Here is a 19,979-nt window from a genome sequence, read left to right as displayed (position 1 = left end):
GAGCCGTGCTGGCCAGCACGCCGTCGGCCTCACGGAAGGGCTTTTGGTGGCAAAATACAGTAGGCAGGAAAACCGGCTTCTCCCAGGAGGATTTCCAGTCCCTGGAGTATGACCCAGAGCACCAGCCTCATGAAATACATGGCTGTGTGCTCAGCTGCTCTTCCTGTCTCTGGTGGGAGGAGCGCTTCCTACAGGCTGGCTATGCTCCTGCAGCCTGCATCTGCTTCTGCTGCCAGACCTGCTCTGGGAGTTTAGGGTGTGAGCACGGCTGCCAGAGGCGTAGCGAGGGTATTATGCGCCTGGGGGCAAAGGAAAAATTTGCACTCCCCCCTGCCACCATGTGGCACGGCCCAGAACCTGGTGCACAGCTGAGGGGAACTTGTACTGCATCTTCCCCCACCCCCTACAGTTTGAGGCTGGGCTCCTGCATGTACTAACCCTCCAGTGGAGATGAAGGAGGGTCAGGCTCAGAGCAGAGAGGCAGGGAGGAGACTCCAGCTGCTGGTGGCAGGTGGAGTAGGAGCATGTGAGCTGAAGGGATAATGGGGGGAGCAGAATGGGATTAAATTGGAGCCTCCCTAGCATGGTGCCCAGGGGCAACTGACCCTCTGGCCCCCTCACTACGCCACTGCCCCCCCCCCCGCAGATCTATCATCTTATGCATGTGCAAGATCTGTGAGAGCCGTCCCATGAATCTGCAGTTAGTGTCTATGGCGCCGGCTTCTGGGTGGTGTCTCAATGCTGCCACATTCACCTCCAAAGAGGGAGCTTCCCAAAGCAGGCCCTTGCTGCTGACCCCCAAAGCATCCACAGGTCCAGTCTCCTTTCAGTGGGCCCACTTCCCAGGGCTCATTGATCTTGGATCTGGCTTCCATCCCCTCTCCAACCTTTGCAACTGCCCAGAGGTGCTCACCATCCGCCTTATCCATTCCCACCTCATTCACCCCACAGGGACAGTCTCTGCCTCACCTGTCCTAGGGACTATTCTACCAAGACTTAATACAAAGTTTCCATGTAAAAGGACTCAATACAAAGCTAAAAACTTCAATGAGATAATGATTAATACAGAGACGTGTCTACATCTGCTGCAGGGAGACACCTTTGCCTGCCTCCACCCCTCTCCCTCAGAGTCTACAGCCCCATTGCAAAGCAGGGGAGGGGAAGAAAAGAGGCTGAGGCCCATCCAATGGGACTGAAGCAGTCATGAGCAAGCCATGCCCGGGAGCCATTCTCCTGTCCATTGCTGGTGCAGTGTTGCTTCAGGCACGCTGAAATGCAGTCACCTCTAGGGTGGGCTGTACAGCTGTTTAACACCTGCACAAGGTTTCAGGCAGGGGGCAGTGCGGGCTGCCTTCCTGTAGAGCCCCCATCGGAACTACTGTGCCCTCCTGGCTTAGGAAAAGAATAAACAGGAGGTTTGGAAATTAACCCAGCCAGTCTCACGTCCCCTAGGCAGGGAATGAGCCATCTACACTAGGCCCCAGCTGGAGTATCATGTTCAGTTCTGGGCACCATATTTCAGGAAACATGGAGAAACTGGAGAAAGTCCAGAGAAGATCAACACAAATGATGAAAGTTCTAGAGAACATGAGATATGAGGCAAGGCTGAAGAAATTGACCTTGTTTACCTTGGAAAACAGAAGACCAAAAAGGGACATGAGAGCAGCTTTCAAGTATCTAAAAAAGTATCATGAGGAGGAGGAAGAAAAATTGTTCTCCTTGGCCTCTGAGGTTAGGATAAGAAGCAATGGGCTTAAATTGCAGCAAGGGAGGTTTAGGTTGGACATTAGGAAAAACTTCCTGCCTGTCAGGGTGGTTAAACACTGGAATAAATTGCCTAGTGAGATTGCAGAATCTCCATCACTGGAGATATTTAAGACCAGGTTAGACAGACACCTGTCAGGGATGAGCTAAGGCAACTCAACTTTGGAAGCCCAGGGGCCACAATGATACTTACAGAACATGCTGAGGGCCTCAACTTAAGTGTGGTTGCATATGCAAGCAAATCTATACAAATAGCTTCTCTCACACTGACGGGCATGAGCACAAAGATTAAGGCAAGACTACACAACACACAGGCCCCATTTAAGTCAGTTCTTCTGATATTAGTAAAATTCAATATTTACCTGATTTCTACCCATGTGACAGCACTTTTCATGAGCAATGACAGTCCAAGAATTTAACTACTAAAACACATATCAACAGAAGATCATTACACTGACTTTTTTGTTTTGGCTCCCACTTGCCGGCCACGTGTTGATCCCCACATAAACCCAAACTGCACTGCGGGGCAGCATACCAAGTTATTATTAAATATTTTATAAACTTTTACCTTTTCTCTCTGCTGCCATGTCTCCTCTCCGGGCTCCATCATCTCCCCTGGTGCCTGCTGCCCCCCAACTCCTCACCCTCCTCTGCTGTCCTGACTCCTGCCCTTCTCACTGCCCTCAGCCCTCGTGCGATCTGCCCCCCCTACGCCAGCCCTTCTCTCCGCCCTGTGCCCTCTCCTCCAGTAGCCCCACTCTGATCATGTGAGCTACCCCTGTTCTAACACCTCCCTCTACACACCTGCCCTGCCTCTCTCCTCTGGTGCTGGTCCCTCCTCCGCAGGTGTAGGCCCTTCTGCTTCACCCCAGAATCCCCTGGCACCTGCACCTTCCCATAGCCCTGCACCCTCCTAGTGCCTCCCCCTTCCCTCACTGCCCCTGCCCCCTTTTTCCCCTGATACTCCCCCACCCCCTCACCACTCTCTGCTCCCGTTCCCCTCTGTGCCCTCACACGTGCCTTGCTCCGTCCCTGCCTTCCTCATGCCCACCCCCCCTTCCACCCTGCCCCTCCCCCCCAGTGCCCTTCCGCTCCTCTGGCAGCAACCCTTGCCCCCCGCCCTCCACTTGCGGGGGGCGGGTGCGGGCCCCAGAGTCCTCGGACGCCGACCCGGAAGCAAGGCCGCCCTGCGTGGCACCGGGCATGTTGAAAGTCCCGGGCCATGACGTCATGCCCCGGCATCTCCCCGCTCGGCTGGGAAGGCTGCGCTGCGTGCGCACGTGCGCTCCCCGGCCCCACCCCTCTGCTGGCGGCCCCGTGGGGGGGGGCGGTGCGGTGCGGTGCGTTCACACGCACTGTGCGGGACGTGCCTTCCAGCGGCGCTCTGCGCCCTGCCTGCTGCCCAAGGGGAGCCTGCCCCGGGGGGCGCACGGGGGTCAGCGCCCCGGGGGGGGGGCGTACGAGAGATGCAGCTTCTCGGGGGAGTACGCAGGGGATGCAGCTCCTCGGGGGGGGGGGGGCCATACGGGGGATGCAGCTCCTCGGGGGGGGCCATACGGGGGATGCAGCTCCTCGGGGGGGCCATACGGGGATGCGGCTCCTCGGGGGGGCCATACGGGGGTGCAGCTCCTCGGGGGGGCCATACGGGGATGCGGCTCCTCGGGGGGGCATACGGGATGCGGCTCCTCGGGGGGGCCATATGGGAGATGCAGCTCCTCGGGGGGGGGGGGGGCCATACGGGGATGCGGCTCCTCGGGGGGGGGGGGGGCCATACGGGGGATGCAGCTCCTCGGGGGGGCCATACGGAGATGCAGCTCCTCGGGGGGGCCATACGGGGGATGCAGCTCCTCGGGGGGGCCATACGGGGATGCGGCTCCTCGGGGGGGCCATACGGGGGATGCGGCTCCTCGGGGGGGGGGGGGCCATACGGGGGATGCGGCTCCTCGGGGGGGCATACGGGATGCAGCTCCTCGGGGGGGCCATATGGGAGATGCAGCTCCTCGGGGGGGGGGCCATACGGGGGATGCAGCTCCTCGGGGGGGCCATATGGGAGATGCAGCTCCTCGGGGGGGCCATACGGGGGTGCAGCTCCTCGGGGGGCCCGCAGGGGGCCCGCCGCCAGCGCATCCAGAGGGCTGGTGCCCGAGGACGGGCTGCCGCGGTGGGGCCCCTCCCCTGAGCAAGGAGCCCTGTGCGGACAGGCGGGGGCGGAGGCGGGGGCGGAGCCAGGCTGCTGGGGGCGGGGCTAAGGGCTGGGTGGGGCTAAGGGCTGCCGGCTGGGGCGGGGCGGAGGCGGGGCTGTGCTGCCGGGGGCGGGGCGGGCGGCCAATCCCCGCTGTCGCTGCGAGTGCCGCGGTCCCGCCCACTTCGCGGCCTGCCCCGATTGGCCGGCGCCGCGTGGGCCCAGGTCTGGCGAGCGGGAGCCGCCCCCTGAGCACGAGCTGGGATCGGGGCCGGGAGATGGGGACCGAGACGTGAGTGCGCGCGGCGTGTCCGTCCGTCCGCGTGTGCGTGTGACCACTGTGAGTGGGGGGGGGGGTGCGTGTGCCCCCCCGCGTGCCTGTGACCACTGTGAGTGGGGGGGGGTGCGTGTGCCCCCCCGCGTGCCTGTGACCACTGTGAGTGGGGGGGGGGTGCGTGTGCCCCCCCGCGTGCCTGTGACCACTGTGAGTGGGGGGGGGGTGCGTGTGCCCCCCCGCGTGCCTGTGACCACTGTGAGCGTGGGGGGTGCGTGTGCCCCCCCCGCGTGCCTGTGACCACTGTGAGCGTGGGGGGTGCGTGTGCCCCCCCCGCGTGCCTGTGACCACTGTGAGCGTGGGGGGGGTGCGTGTGCCCCCCCCCGCGTGCCTGTGACCACTGTGAGCGTGGGGGGGTGCGTGTGCCCCCCCCGCGTGCCTGTGACCACTGTGAGCGTGGGGGGGTGCGTGTGCCCCCCCCCCGTGCCTGTGACCACTGTGAGCGTGGGGGGGTGCGTGTGCCCCCCCCGCGTGCCTGTGACCACTGTGAGCGTGGGGGGGTTCGGGTGCCCCCCCATGCCTGTGACCACTGTGAGCGTGGGGGGGTGCGTGTGCCCCCCCCCGCGTGCCTATGACCACTGTGAGCGTGGGGGGGTGCGTGTGCCCCCCCCCGCGTGCCTATGACCACTGTGAGCGTGGGGGGTGCGTGTGCCCCCCCGCGTGCCTGTGATCACTGTGAGCGTGGGGGGGTGCGTGTGCCCCCCCGCGTGCCTGTGACCACTGTGAGCGTGGGGGGGTGCGTGTGCCCCCCCCGCGTGCCTGTGACCACTGTGAGCGTGGGGGGGTGCGTGTGCCCCCCCCGCGTGCCTGTGACCACTGTGAGCGTGGGGGGGGTGCGTGTGCCCCCCCCCGCGTGCCTGTGACCACTGTGAGCGTGGGGGGGTGGTGTGCCCCCCCGCGTGCCTGTGACCACTGTGAGCGTGGGGGGGTGCGTGTGCCCCCCCGCGTGCCTGTGACCACTGTGAGCGTGGGGGGGGTGCGTGTGCCCCCCCCGCGTGCCTGTGACCACTGTGAGTGGGGGGGTGCGTGTGCCCCCCCCGCGTGCCTGTGACCACTGTGAGTGGGGGGGTGCGTGTGCCCTTGCCCGTGCCCGTCTGACTGCGAGTGGGTGTGGGGGGTGCACACAGCCGCATGCCCCTGGCCAGTGCTGTTGCTGCGGCCCAGTTGCTTCCAGTGGGGCCGAGCCCCATGCTCCGAGCCGTGCGGGGCTGCACAGTGGGGTGTCGCGGCTCCATGGCTCTGTGCGGAGCAGCTCTTAGCCACCCTGAGCCCTGGTGCTACATGCACTCAGTGCCGTGCCCCGCCCAGCCTGCAGGGAGAGAGAGAGCAGCCCTCTTGGTTATGGCACATCTCCCGTCTCTGGCCAGCCCCGTGACATGCTCTACTGGGCTGTGGTGCCATGGCTGTTGCACGGACACAAGGGAGTCGCGGGGGGGCCAGTCGGGAGAGGGAGCAGTGCCAGACGGGGTCCCCGGGCTGGGCCGTGGCGCCGTGGCTGCTGCATGGACCCAAGGGGGGCGTGGGGGGGGGGGCAGTCAGGAGGGGGAGCAGTGCCAGACGGGGCCCCCTGCACAGTGCGGTGTGGGCATAGCCAAGCGCAGTGATGCTGGCCCAGCTCTTGCTCCGAGGGCTTAGCCACACTTAGGCCGTGTGCACAGCAAGGATGAAAGGGCGAGCAAGCAGCTGGTGCCAGTGCGGCTCCCTTGTCTGCTGCTAACACCGCGGCAGGCGTCTGCCCTGGCCCCGGCACACACAGTCTGGCTTCTCTGGAGCCCCGTGCTCTCTCCAGGTGCCTGCGGAGAAGGGGCGGCCCGTACAAAACCGAGCCTGCGAGCGACCTCACCCGCTGGCGGCTGAGCAACGAGGAGGGGCGGCAGAGATGGCGCTACCTGGAGGCAGGGGAGGAGTGTGAGCGAGAGCAGAACGGGCTGGAGGCTCACAGCCTGGGCCTGGACACGGTAGGCTGCTGGTCTCCGCTCCCCGCGCCAAGGCTGGGAAGGGGGGCCCACCCAAGCCCAGGTCCTCTTTGCTGCCATTGGCGCCTGCCCCCAAGTGTGGGGGTGTTTCTGGAGCGAGGCTCCTGCGCAGTGATTGCCTTGGCGCATGCGTGCTAATGCGCCGGGCGGCCCCATGGCAGCGTGGTTACTGGGCAAGAGAGGAGATCGCTCCTCCTTGCACGGCTGCGCCAGACTCCACGAGCCTCCCGGGCCTGCAGCCCTGCCGTCTGGCTGCCTAGGAGGGGAGGAAAGGGCCTTGCTCCCTCCCTGCTTGCCAGCCCACCACACAGGGCACCTGATTCCTCCCCTGCCCCAGGTCGTGTGGTGCCGGAGCCTGCTGGCGGCTGGCTGTCCCTCACACTGCCCGTTCAGTCATGTCTGTCCTGCTCCTCTTCCTTCCTTCGCAGAGTAAGTTCTTCAAAGCCTTGCCCCGGGCCAGCACGGCCCAGGGAGCAGCGCTGAATGGGGTGCGCTTTTACTCCGGCCTGCAGGCAGAGGATGGGCACTGGGCCGGTGACTACGGGGGCCCCCTCTTCCTGCTGCCAGGTAAGGTTAGTGCAGTGGGCAGGCCAGGGGCTCCTCGCGGCACCGCTCCACGGAGGGGAGGGGATAGCGGTGCCAGGCTGCTCTGGCCGGGACCCAGGGTGCTTGCTCCTTGCTTGGCTGTCTGAGGAGGATTCCGGTCCTGGCGCTGTTGCAGGCCTGGGCAAGGCAGCGTCCTGTTCCCAGCGCACCGAGCTCTGTGTTGGGTTTCTGCACTCAGAGCTGGGAAACTCCTGGCTGCCTGGCACTGCCGCCAATCCCCAGCGACTGCGCCTCGAATGCGCTGCCCAGCCAGGTCAGCCCCGACCAGCTTGCCGGATGGGCATGGGGCGCGTCCCTGGAGGCAGCTGTGACCCCGTTGCCCCGTGGGTGCTAGAGGAGGGCCTGTGGCTGTTACGTTCCGATCTGTGTCCTCTCTGGAGGGCCCCGACGACTCCTCTAGGGTCTGGCAGAGGCTGACCGTGGGGTGGGTTGGCCTTGGGCTGCAGCTGCCCCGTTACCTAGCCGTGCCGTGCCTGGCACCTCGTGGCTGATTTCTCAAGTCCTGCGCGGGCCATGGAGAGCGCACGTGCTGCTCTGAGCCAGCTCGGGTCTCCCTGCGGCTGAACGCGGGGCAGGTTTGGCCGACAGGGCAGGCTGTTCTGTCCAACAGGTCTCCTGATCACCTGCCACGTTGCCAAGATCCCCCTGCCGGAAGCGTCCCGGAAGGAGATGGTGCGTTACCTGCGCTCGGTGCAGCTCCCGGATGGCGGCTGGGGCTTGTGAGTAGCATGGAAGCTCCGTTCTCCTTGTTCCTGCGATGCTGGGCGGGTCATGGGCTCCCCAGTGGGCGGGTCCCGCGTGGCCTTGCCAGAGAACACGGAATGGAAAGCTCAGAAGCCCCTTGCTGGCGAGACGCCTGCCTTGCACGTTGTTCGTTGCTCTCAGGCGTGATTGCTAGGCACCTGGTCTTGCTCCACCCGCTCTGTGCTGCCCTTACCAGCCCGGGGCTCCCCCAGGCCCACGCGGGCCCCTGCAGCGAGCGGGAAGGGATACACGCTGGGTCCTTATCAACTCAGACGCTGGGCGCTCCTGAAACTGCCCCCCAGAGCTTGAACAGCTGCTCCTGTGCATGGGGTGATGCTGAGGGGAGGCTGCTGGTGCTGCATGGAGGCCAGCGCCCTCCTCCACCATGGGAGCGGCCCGTGGCGTTTCCTTCCCTCTTCCCGGCAGCGTGGCCCAGGGTTGCTGCTTTGTGGTCAGTGAGCCCTGCCCCCGGCTAGGTTTGCCTCAGCCAAACCGGCCTGGGCGGCTTGCCCCGGTGTTGCCCGTGTCTGACCCCTGCCCGCTCCGTGTACGTGGCAGGCACGTGGAAGACAAATCGACCGTGTTCGGCACTGCGCTCAGCTACACCTCCCTGAGGATCCTGGGGGTTGGGCCAGATGACCCGGACCTCGTGCGGGCTCGCATCAACCTCCACAGCAAAGGTCAGTGCGTGGCTGGAGCTCTCCGGCCTCCCCCTCCGCCCCCACAGCCGTGGGACTGGCCCTGTTGCGCGGGGCGAGGGGCACGCAGCCAGCAGGGCGAGTCTTCGCAGTGGCCTGTCCTCAGGCAGGGGAGGGGCAGGGGCAGGGTTAGTACGTGTGCAGTTTGTGCGTTAGTGTCTGCCCGGGGGGCCCGGCTGGCCCAGCCCCTTGCTGGCGCCCTGCGGGGCCCACCCCGGGCCGCTTTCTGTCCGGAGCCAGAGGAAACCTCTGCTCCGTGGCTGGCTGCAGACGCTGCTCTTCGGAGGCAGGGAGCGTGCAAGCCTGGCAGGCGCCCACCCGCCTCTCACAGCGAGCTGGGGCTTAAATTGCCGCCCCCAGCGCAGCTTCGCTTCCCTCCACGGCTCCGGGACGTGTGGCTCCGTGGCCTTGCCAGCGGCACCTTGTGTGGAAAAGGTGCCTCTCCCGGGCAGTCTCAGCGCAGCGCCCCGGAGCATGGGTGGAGGGATCCCTGCAGGCGTCTCGGAGATGTGCTGTGCTTTCTGGGGAATGTGGGGGTGCTGCTGCCCTTCCCCCACTTCCTGCCAGGCCCCCCCAGCCTCTGCCCGTGGCCGCTGTCAGAGCCCAGGTCTGTCTGGCTCCCCAGGTGGTGCGGTGGGAATCCCGTCCTGGGGCAAGTTCTGGCTGGCCATCTTGAACGTGTACAGCTGGGAGGGGATGAACACGCTGCTCCCTGAGATGTGGTAGGTGCTGTTCTTTACCTGCGGGGGTCTTGATTTTCAGTCCAATCACAGAGCCCCACGCTGGACGCCAGGGCCCCTGAGAGCAATCCCGGCTTGCACCAGGCCCTGGTGCAATCCCCTGACCTGCAGGCTTGGGGTGCAGAAACAGGCACCCGGACCGGGAGCAGAAGGGATAAGCCGGGCCATGAGTGTGCCCACATGCTCCACCTCCAGCTTCCCAGCCCACCCGCTGCCCTCGCCACATCCCTCCTGCTGGGCCCGGAGCAGGGTGGCTGTGTGAGGCGAGGGAGTGCAGCCAACTGGCTGCTGACCGGTTACTAGGGAGAGCTCAGTGGGTTGAGCACTGGCCTGCTAAGCCCAGGCTTGTGAGTTCAGTCCCTGAGGGGCCGTTTAGGGCTCTGGGGCAGATCTGTCAGGGATGGTGTTTGGCCCTGCAGTGAGGCAGGGGACTGGACTCGGCCTCTCAGGGTCCCTTCCAGCTCTAGGAGACCGGCATCTCCATTTCATTTCATTTCACTTCCCCTGCGCCTGCCTCCGGGCCCGGCTAACACGCCCCAAGGAATCCGGTGCAGTCTGGCGGCGCCGCCCGCACAGTAACAGCCTTGCCGGGAGAAGCCAGGTGCTGGTGCTTTTCTCCGGATGCAGACGACGGTCGCTGGGCTCCGGCTGCTCCCCCGCGGCCTGGAGCACGGAGCAGCGATCGCCTGGCCTGGTGCGTTGCCCTGCAGGGCTCCTCTCACAGGGAAGCAGCCGCCGTTCTGGGCTCTGCGTGTTTCCTGGGCACGTCCCGCCGACCGCTCCACAGCCTGTCCACGCAGTGCTGGGCCCGCCACTCCCGCATCCCCTCCCCGTCCCACACGCTGCTCACAGCGCCCTCCCTTGCCTGGCAGGCTGCTCCCGGCCTGGATGCCGGCCCACCCCTCCACGCTCTGGTGTCACTGCCGCCAGGTGTACCTTCCCATGAGCTACTGCTACGCCACGCGCCTGGCGGCCGAGGAGGACGAGCTTGTGCAGAGCCTCAGGCAGGCAAGTGAATTCCCGGCCTGCTCCCGCCCTGTGCGACACCGGCCCGGGGACCCTTCCCCGTGGCCCGGCTGGGGCCTGGCCCTGAATCTCCAGGTCCTGCTGCCCACGGTGGTGCTTTGCTGGCCATCCCTGGGGGCTCCTTGCGACATTGCCCGTCCCACTGCTGCTTCTGGGGCTAGCCTGCTGTCTCGGCTTCGCTAGAGTACGCGCGGCAGCGTCGGCCCGGAGGGTGCGCGGCAGCGTCGGCTCGGAGGGTGCGCGGCAGCGTCGGTGCTCTGCCACTGCCGCTCCTGGGCCCACGGCGGGAAAGGGGAGGACTGGGAGGGCGGGGCAGGACGGAAAGCAAAGGGCAGAGGCGCCTGGGGCCCTGCAAGGAGTAGGTGTCCCCTGTTCTGGGCCTCAGGCTGCATGGGTCCCCCAGGAGCGCTGGTGCTATCTAAAGGCTCTTTCTTACCAGCACCCTCCCCTGGTGAGGTCTCCCTAGTGAAGGGGGCTGGGAGCAGCTCCCCATGGGGCCAGTCCGCCGGCTGAGGCCGGGCAGCGCTGCCTCCTGCCCCGGCCGTGCCCTGTGCACCTCGTGGGGACCACGGAGCCCTGCTCCCCCAGCTGCTGCCACACGGGCACTTGCGGCTCCTCTGCCCCGTGGCGCCGCTAGCGAGCTGCTGGCCAGTCTCCTGCTTGCTGCCTGCCAGGAGCTGTATGTCCAGGACTACTCCAGCATCGAGTGGCCGGCCCAGCGGAACAACGTGGCTGCCTGCGACCTCTACACCCCGCACAGCTGGCTGCTCACGGCCGCCTACGGTGAGCAGGGCGCTGGCCGGCGGAGCGGGAGGGAAAGCTCAATCCGCTGCCGAGAGTCACTGGCGGAGCCGGGAGCAGCCGGAGAGCCTTCCCTCGCACAGAGCAGCCTCCGCGGCCGGGGGTCTGAGTGTCCAGGAAACACAGCCGGCAAGAGAGGAAGTGGCTAACCCGGGGGATGCCTGTGCCTGAGAAAGCAGGGAGCCCCCGCCTCAGCCTGGCCCACGCTTACTGAGCGGGCTGTGCCTCCCTGGCGCTCGCTCCCAACACCTGCGTCCAGCTGGGCTCCGTGCCGGCTGGCGCCGGAGGAGGCTGACCCCCGGGCTCTGTGCCGGCTGGCGCCGGAGGAGGCTGATCCCCGGGCTCTGTGCCGGCTGGCGCCGGAGGAGGCTGATCCCCGGGCTCTGTGCCGGCTGGCGCTGGAGGAGGCTGACCTCCGGGCTCTGTGCCGGCTGCCTGGTGCCGCCAGGGCAGTCTCTGAGGTATCTGGGGGGGGTCTGAGTCCAGCTCCTGCCTTGTGCTGGGGCACGGAGTGAATGTGGAAACGGCTCGGGTGAGAGCAGGGAACCGCTGGGCGTTAGGATGGCCCCTCCCGCCCGGGGCCAGGAGGGGAAGGGATGGGGCTGGGGTGTCTCTGGGATTGCCCCCCCAGAGCTGGGCCGTGCAGCTGGTGAGTTTCTGTGCCCGCCCCAGCCGTCCTGAACGTGTACGAAGCTCACCACAGTGCCTGGCTGCGGCAGCGCGCCATCGCCGAGCTGTACGACCACATCCAGGCTGACGACGCCTTCACCAAGGCCATCAGCATTGGCCCGGTAGGCTGGTCCCCTGCGCCCCAGAGACACGGTGCCCCCTGCCCACGGGTGGGAGCCTGGAGCCCCGGGCTCTGCACAGACTCCCTGCCTCGCGCGTGTGGCCATTGCGACCAGCAGCCCGCGCAGGGTGGCCCATGGCGCTGGGCGCCATGCAGGCGGGGTGACGCTGCTGGTGGGGGAGGCGGGCGTGACCGCGGGTCCCCGAGCAGGGCGAGCTGGCCGTGCCCCTCTGCCAAGTCTGCTGGGGACGTGGGGCAGTTGTGGGAAGGGCCTGACAGCGATCTCCAGTGCTGCGGGGCGGGAGGGGTAGACCCTTGGCTCTGTGACCAGTCCCCCACCCATGTCTGCAGGGAGCCTGGCCTGCCTGTGCCCCAGCTGGGGGAGTGACATCGCCTTTCTCGGCAGATTTCCAAGACCATTAACATGCTGGTTCGCTGGTACGTGGAGGGGGCGGGCTCCCCGGCCTTCCAGGAGCACGTCTCCAGGATCCCCGATTACCTCTGGTAAGCTGGGTCCAGGGCTTGGCTAGGGAGAGCCTCCTGCCCCACACCGGTCCCTGGGGGGGCCCTGCAGCCCTGCTCTGCTCCCTGCCTGGGCCCCAGGAGTGCTGCAGGCAGCGTGGGGGCGAGGGGCTCTCCCAGCGAGGGGGCGGGGGACTCCCGCGGGCTGCTGCCATGTTGTGCTCTCTCTCCACGCAGGCTGGGGCTCGACGGGCTCAAGATGCAGGTAGGGCCCTGCGGCTTGGGCTGCAAAGCAGGGACCCTGGTGGCTGCGGGGACGGCCGGGCAGGCTCCCTTGCCAGGGGCTGAGCGCTTGCTGCAAAGGGACTCGCCAGCCCCCTGCAGCGTCTCCCGTTCCTGCCGGGTGTCGGTGCTCAGAGGACCAGCCCTGGCCCGGTCACGGCAGCAGCCTCCTCCCCCCCCCCCCCCCCCCCCCGGCCGAGGGCGGCAGGGGGTGGCCCTGGGACCTCGACCTCAGGCAGCCGCTTTCCCTGCGACTTAGGGTGGGGCGCTCTGCACCCGCCGGCCGCTCCTGGCCCTTCCCCTCCAGCGCTGTGCCCCCCAGGGCCCCGCCCTCGGTGTGAACCCCGCCGCAGCCCCTCTCCCCCTCCCGCCGGCCGCTCCCGGCCCTGCCCCTCCAGCGCTGTGCCCCCCACGGCCCCGCCCTCGGTGTGAACCCCGCCGCAGCCCCTCTCCCCTTCCCGCCGGCCGCTCCCGGCCCTGCCCCTCCAGTGCTGCGCCCCGCCCTTGGTGTGAACCTCGCCGCAGCCCCTCTCCCCTTCCCGCCGGCCGCTCCCGGCCCTGCCCCTCCAGTGCTGCGCCCCGCCCTTGGTGTGAACCTCGCCGCAGCCCTTCTCCCCTTCCCGCCAGCCGCTCCCAGCCAGGGGCTTGTCCCCTGCAGCTCCTGCGGCCTGGCCAGTATCTTCGCAGCTCACCGCCCGGCCCTGCTGGGGGCTCTGGCCCACCGCGCCCTTTGCCCCGTGCAGGGCCCGGTGGCGCTGCGCAGCTTGGGGTGACAGGGAGCAGGGCGGATTGAAAGCGGCTCTCAGCACAGGCTCCTCTGTTGCAGGGCACCAACGGATCCCAGCTCTGGGACACAGCGTTTGCCGTCCAAGCCTTCCTGGAGGTAACGGATCCCGTTGTGCTGGGCAGCGCCCAGCAGCCTGCCCTCTCCTTGTGCCATGGCCCTTGGGGCCCAGCTCCTACAGCGCGCTCGGCAGCAGCGCCAGGGAGCCTCAGGTGCCAGCGCCAGCTGGAGCCGCTAGACAGCCCCTGCGTGGCACAGGCCAGCGACGTCCCCCAGCTCCCTGTGCTGGGCCGGGTACTGGCAGCAGATGCCCTGGGCCTGTAGCGCCAGCGGGTGCATGGCGCAAGGCTGTACATGTCCCCAGCACTAAACCCCGGAGATGCCACCTCTCTTGGGAACCTGCCCGTGCCCATCTGCAGGGGCGAAACCTGCCCTGAGCCCCGCGCTGCTTGGCGACAGCCGCGGCTTTAGAGTCCAGCGGGGTGGCCGCCCTCAGAGCCTGTGCGCCTGTCCCTGGCCCAACCAGCCAGTACGAGACCAGCCGCCCCGTGCGGCTGACGGGTGCCCGGAGCGCCTGGCCAGCCCAAGGGCTGTGTGACTCTTGCCACGGGGCGACCATCCCTGGCCCACCAGCAGGAGCCCTCTTCTCTCTGGCGCTCCCCAGGGCGCCTCGCTGAGCAGAGCTGATGGCCCGTGGTGTCTGCTCCCCTACAGGCTGGCGCTCAGAACCACCCAGCCTTCGCTGCCTGTCTGAGGCAGGCCCACCGCTTCCTCAGGGTCACCCAGGTGAGCGCCGCGGGGGGCCTGGCGAGCTGCCGCGTCATATAGCGCCCGGGCAGCCGGCTGCAGCTCGTGCGCCGGGGGTGCCGCTGCCGTGCGTGGGGATCCCGGCGCTGGGCTCCCCACAGCGCGTCTGCCCTCCCAGGGTGCCCAGTTCCTGGCACATGGGCGCCCGCCCCCGGTGCTGTGGGGGTCTCAGAGCAGAGGGTTTGGCCCCAGAGCGTGGCAGGGGGAGGCCCAGGGGTACAGAGGTGCCTGATCCAGGGGCATTAGAAACAGGCCTGGCGGAGTCCCATGGCTTTGCCCAGGCAGACCGGCGCTCTGCGGCTGGCGTTGGCCATGGATCAAGGCCATCGCGGTGGGGCCCTGCCCTCCGCAGCGCTCGGCTCGTACCAGTAGGGCTTGAGGCCCAGCTGCTCCTGCCGCTCCTCCCTGCAGGTCCCGGAGAACCCGCCTGACTACCAGAAGTACTATCGCCAGATGAGCAAGGTACAGTGGCCACGCGGCTGGATTCCCCGGCGCTCCGGGTCCGGCTGCCCCGGCTTGTGCTGCTTCGGGGCAGGAGCGAGCCACTGAGCTGGAAGCCGAGCTGCTCTGTGATAGGCCAGGGCGGCTCTGGCTGCAGGGTGACCCTGGGGCCCAGATGTGCATGTGGCCAGGGCTGAGGGGCTGGCAGTTGGCAGGCTCGGCCTGGCTGGGGCCACTGCGCACATGCCTGGCCTGCTTGGCTGGAGGGCACAAGCTGGCGTGGGCCTGCTGGTGCCCTGGGCACACAAAGCAGAACCGAAGGCGGCTCGGTGTCTGCACCCGGGGGGAGGACGGGTTTGGCCAGTGCACGTTGCACGGGGCGGGGGGGGGGGGGGGGTTTGGCCAGTGCACATTGCACGGGGGGGGGGGGGGGGCGGGGTTTGGCCAGTGCATGTTGCGCACGGGGGGGTGGGCGGGTTTGACCAGTGCACGTTGCACGGGGGGGTGGGCGGGTTTGGCCAGTGCATGTTGCACCGGGGGGGCGGGGGGGAGACCCTGAGCTGAGGCTGGTGGGGCGAGGGGCCGGGGAAGCCCTCAGGCCAGTGGCGTGGGAGGAGAAAGGAGACGCAGCGCAGTCCCACTAGGGCCTGTTCACCGCGGGGCTGGGCAGCACCGGTCCTCCCGGAGGGTATGGGGGGGAGGGGGGCGGCACCTTCCTTTGGGTAACTGTGAGGGCCCCGTGTAACTGGCAAGGTGCAGCCAGACCCAGCAAGAGCTCCTGCCCCTGCTGGGCCTGCTCTGGGGCCGTCTGAGGCTTGGTCCCGGCGCCAGGGTGAGGCTGTGGCAGCCGCTCCTGGTGCTGGGGTCGGGGTGGGGTGGCTGTGCACACCAGTGGGGCTGTACCGCGGGTGAGGGGCGCGGGCAGGGGCGTGCTCCTGGGCTGAGTGCAGGTGCCTGACTCCCCAGGGAGGGTTCCCCTTCAGCACCCGGGACTGCGGCTGGATCGTGGCCGACTGCACGGCGGAGGGGCTGAAGTCGCTGCTGCTGCTGCAGGAGAAGTGTCCCTTCCTAGCGGAGCACGTCCCCGCCGGGCGCCTCTTCGACGCTGTGAACGTGGTAGGAGGCGGCGGAGAGCCCCAGAGTCAGGGCCATGGATCTCACAGCAGCTTAAAACAAAATGGCTTCTGGGTGGGGATGTTTGGCAAAGTAGCACCCTCCCCCTCTGCGGGCCTAGCAGGTCACCCAATGAAATGAATAGGCAGCAGGTTTAAAACAAGCACAAGTATTTCTTCACAAAATGCAGAGTCAACCTGTGGAACTCCTCGCCACAGGGGGTTGTGAAGACCAGGCCTTTACCAGGGTTTTAAGAAGAGCTAGATAAGTTCATGGAGGTGAGGTCCATCAATGGCTGGTAGCCAGGGAGAGCGTCCCCGGCCTCTGTGTGTCAGAAGCTGGGATGGTGACGGGATGGATCACATGAGGATTCCCTGTTTCTGTTCTCTCCCTGCGGGCGGGCAGGGCACTGGGCGGGATGGCCCCTTGGTCTGACCCAGCCTGGCCATGCTTGTGACTCCGGGCAGCATAAATGAGAATCGCAACAGGAGCAGAGAGGTTATTGCACTTCCCCTTGGCCCCACAGCTGGAATCCTGCGCGGCTCCTGGATTGGGGAGGGGCCATGTGAGCGGCTGGGGCTGGGCAGCGTTGCCCTTAGCGACAGACCCCAGGAGGACAGGCAATACGATGGTTCAGGGCTGACGTGGCCACAGGCTGCAGGCACCTGGCAGGACTGCTCGGCCTGGCAGAGGCTGGTCTCACCCGCTCCAGTGGCTGGAAGCTGAAACCAGGCGCAGGGAGACTGCAGGAGACGGGTATGTCTAGACTACGCGCCTCTGCCGCCAGAGGCATGTGAACGAGGCCACCCGACAGTCAGTGAAGCGGGGATTTAAATACCCCCAGCTCCGTTAGAGTACACGTGGCCGCCGTGCTGGGCCGGCTCAGCTGATCGTCCGCACAGCGCGAGTCTAGACGCGGATCAGTCGGCAAGGGCAGCCTGTTCACGAGCTGTAAGGGAGCGGACGACAAAGGCTTCCCTGCCAACTGAGTCTAGACTCGCGCTGTGCGGACGAACAGCTGAGCCGGCCCAGCACGGCGGCCACGTGTACTGTAACGGAGCTGGGGGTATTTAAATCCCCGCTTCACTGACTGTCGGGTGGCCTCGTTCACATGCCTCTGCCGGCGAAAGCGCCTAGTCTAGACATAACCAGGGGCCCAACCCCCAGGGCTGCGGTGGGAGGCTCCATCCTGGGCCACCTCTAAATCCCGCCTGGCTGGTTTCGGAAGAGCTGCTGCCGCTGCCGGGCTAAGCTGGCTTTGGGGCAGGCCTCTGGCCCGTGCTCTGCAGCCTTGCGGGGCTGGGGCCTGGCGCGGGCTGGGGGCACAGGGTGACGTGGAGCAGGGGGTGACAGGCTGATTGGACGGGTCCGTCTCTTCCCTCCCTGTCTGGCCAGCTGCTGAGCATGAGGAATCCTGACGGAGGCTTCGCCACCTACGAAACCAAGCGAGGGGGCCGGCTGCTGGAGCTCCTGAACCCCTCAGAGGTGTTCGGTAAGGGGTGGGGGCCTTGGCACAGCCTCCCTCCAGCGCCCGTCCCCAGACAGCAGCTCTGCGCGGCGCCGGGATGGGCGCCCGGGAGGCGGGGCGTTGTCCTCGATCGCCCACAGGCTGCCCGCCCCGTCTCACGGCCGCTTCTCCCGCTGGGCAGGTGACATCATGATCGACTACTGCTACGTGGAGTGCACCTCGGCCGTGGTGCAGGCGCTGCAGCACTTCCACCAGGCCTTCCCCGAGCACCGGGCCCGGGAGGTCAGGTAGGAGTCAGCGCGCGGCCCGGGGAGGTCGGGAAGCGGGGCCTGCTGGCGCCGGGGGCCCTGCCGTGGGCTCGCACCCAGTAAGCCCTAGCTGAGCAGAGAGCCACTGTGCTCCGGGGCCTGTGCCGTTGGCTGGGCACACGCCCTGGGGCAGGGCAGGGCAGGGCCCTCCTCCCCTTGCCCCCCCGAACAGCTCGCCCGAGCCCCTGGGCTTCCTGCCTTGGAGTGACGCTTCCCGCGGGCCGGACCGCTCCCGGAGGGGATTTCAGCTCCCCACGGCCCCTGGGTTGGGCTGGGGGGGGCCGCGGCTGAGGACTCTGCACTTCTCCTGCCCAGGGAGACGCTGCGCGAGGGCCTGGAGTTCTGCCGCAGGGTGCAGCGCGCCGACGGCTCCTGGGAAGGGTGAGTGGCCACGTGCTCTGGCCCTGGGACCTGCCCTCTTGGGACTGGGGAGGGAGGGCGGGGACGGGTCCGGGAGCCTCAGCAGCCCTGTTCCCGTCGGGTGGAGGCCCCGTGCGCCGGGGGCCGTGGCGGAGACGAGCCGGGCGTCCGTGGGGCCGTGGCCTGAGGGGGGCAGTGGTGGGGGTGCGGTGCACCGTCGGGGGGGCCCGCCGCACCCATCGGTGGCTCGGGCCCGCAGAGGCTCTGCGCTGCCTGACTCTGGCGCTCTCCTCCCGCAGGAGCTGGGGCGTGTGCTTTACCTACGGCACCTGGTTCGGCCTGGAGGCCTTCGCCTGTCTGCAGCTCACCTACCAGAGCGGGTGAGCGTGCGAGTCCGGCACGGCTCTGCGTGTGGCTCTCCTCCCCGAGGCGATAGCTGGAGCCCGCCCAGCCCCGGGGGGCCCCTGCTCCCGCCTGCTGGCCACGCGCCCCGGGGCTGCGGCGTCCGAGCCAGGCTGTGCGCTTGCCGGAGGAGGCTCTTCTGCCCCGGGGCTGGGTCTCCCCTCCGAGCGCTGCCTCCCGCCCCGGCCTGCTCCACTGGCCCTTCCCCCAGTGACTCCCCCTCTGCCGTGTCCCGCCAGATCCGCGTGCAGGGAGGTGACCCAGGCCTGCCAGTTCCTGGTCTCCAAGCAGATGGCGGACGGTGGCTGGGGAGAGGACTTTGAGTCGTGTGAACAGCGCAAATACGTACAGAGCGCCACCTCCCAGATCCACAACACCTGCTGGGCCCTGCTGGGGCTCATGGCTGCCAGGTAGGGGCACTGGCGCCCTTCTCCGCGCCAGAACATCGCCCTCTGCGCCCCGCCCAGGGCAGGGAGTCCCAGGCGCCGGAGCCTGGGGCGTGGAGGCCTTCGCTCCTGCCCTGCCTGCTCCTGTTCCGCAGGGCATCCTCGCCCCGGCAGCCCAGGCCGGCAGGCGCCTTGTAGCCGGTGCCGGCGCCCATCACAGAGACCTCCGGAGTCCTCCCCCCACGCGGGGGGCACGTGGCGTAGCCAGTGTGGGCTGGGGGCCGGCGGGGAGAGGACAAGGGCAGTCCCCCCGCGGCGGTGCGGGGAGGCAGGGATCCGGCTGCCTGCGCCAGGCTGGGGACCCACCCTGCTGTCCACGCACCACTGCCCGATGCCCCCTTGTGCCGCAGGTACCCGGACGTCGGGGTGCTCGAAAGGGGGATCAAGGTTTTGATTGACAAGCAGCTGCCCAATGGTGACTGGCCTCAGGTATGCAGCTCCTCGCTGTGTCCAGCCCCTGTCGCTTTGGCCGCTCTCCCGCCCATCCCTCCCAGCAGGAAGCCCTGGGGGTGGGGAGCTGCCTGACGTGGGGCAGCTTCCTGCTGGCCGTGGCCCGGTGCCCGTTAGATCAGTGTGTGGGGGGGAGCTCCCTGCTGGCCGTGGCCCAGCGCCCGTTAGAGCAGTGTGTGTGGGGGGGGGAGCTCCCTGCTGGCCGTGGCCCGGTGCCCGTTAGAGCAGGGTGAGCACGGGAGGCCGTGCTGCAGTGTGGCGGCAGGATGTGTGCCTGGGCACTGGGGCACCCCGCAGAGCCAGGTGTGGGCGGGTAGCTCGTGGGGCCTCCCAGGGGAGCACAGCTCGCAAGTGCCCTGCCAATCCTGCCTCCTCCTGTCTCCCCCTTGCAGGAGAACATCGCTGGAGTGTTCAACAAGTCCTGCGCCATCAGCTACAGCTCCTACCGCAACGTCTTCCCGGTCTGGGCCCTGGGGCGCTTTGCGCGCCTGCACCCCAGCAGCCCCCTGGCTGGCAAGCCGCAGCCCCTGGCCTGGCCCAGCCACGAGGATATGCTGGCTGGCGGGGAGCGGGACGGGGCTTGGTCAGGGCCCCCCCACACCTGAGCCTGGGCCCTGCCCCGCCCCACGGCAGGCCTGAGCCCCAGAGACATGCTGACTGGGCTGGGACGCTGGCAGGGCCTGGTGCGGTCGTGGCCCAGGACTCTGCACGTGGAGTCTTGCAGCAGCAGGAGCGGCGTGTCACTGGGCGTGACGGGCCTGGGCTGGCTTCTCTGCCCTGCTGCCTCTCTGGCCTTGGCTTGCATGGACACTGCTCCCGGGATCCACCGGGCAAAAGGCCGTAAGTCTGCAGGGCAGGGTGGTGCCTGGCCGTGGGACCTTGCTTGACCCAGGGCTCCCGAGCCTGCCCAGCGGCCCCGCCTCACGGGGGTGCCAGCTGCTCAGTGGTAGCACCGCGCGGCTTCTCGAATAAAACACCCACCAATGGGCCGCTCA

General features: G+C 67.6%; 1 protein-coding gene across 1 annotated transcript; it reads left to right on the top strand.

Annotated features, from left to right (window-relative positions):
* The first annotated feature begins 4,082 nt into the window (after positions 1–4,082).
* On the top strand, positions 4,083–19,979 carry LSS (lanosterol synthase). The gene is made up of 22 exons (XM_075934126.2): positions 4,083–4,238; positions 6,070–6,238; positions 6,685–6,823; positions 7,473–7,581; positions 8,165–8,286; positions 8,930–9,026; positions 9,917–10,052; positions 10,745–10,853; positions 11,544–11,662; positions 12,068–12,165; positions 12,361–12,388; positions 13,232–13,288; positions 13,904–13,975; positions 14,408–14,458; positions 15,404–15,553; positions 16,946–17,042; positions 17,200–17,305; positions 17,642–17,707; positions 17,986–18,066; positions 18,328–18,498; positions 18,885–18,963; positions 19,377–19,979. Exons 1-22 carry the CDS (start codon positions 4,225–4,227, stop codon positions 19,587–19,589), a joined length of 2,283 nt encoding a protein of 760 aa, XP_075790241.2. The 5' UTR covers positions 4,083–4,224; the 3' UTR covers positions 19,590–19,979.

Source organism: Pelodiscus sinensis, chromosome 7 (genome assembly GCF_052426305.1).
Source record: "Pelodiscus sinensis isolate ZL-2025 chromosome 7, ASM5242630v1, whole genome shotgun sequence".
Taxonomy (NCBI): Eukaryota; Metazoa; Chordata; order Testudines; family Trionychidae; genus Pelodiscus; species Pelodiscus sinensis.
Note: the sequence above shows the minus strand (reverse complement) of the source record. Positions and strands in the feature narration are given on the sequence as shown.

Bases quoted from the DNA above. Each gene is read 5' to 3' on its own strand.
- LSS (XM_075934126.2), top strand. The intron at 13,289-13,903 runs GTAACGGATCCC...GCTCCCCTACAG, and splicing joins CCGTCCAAGCCTTCCTGGAG to GCTGGCGCTCAGAACCACCC. The intron at 18,964-19,376 runs GTATGCAGCTCC...TCCCCCTTGCAG, and splicing joins CCAATGGTGACTGGCCTCAG to GAGAACATCGCTGGAGTGTT.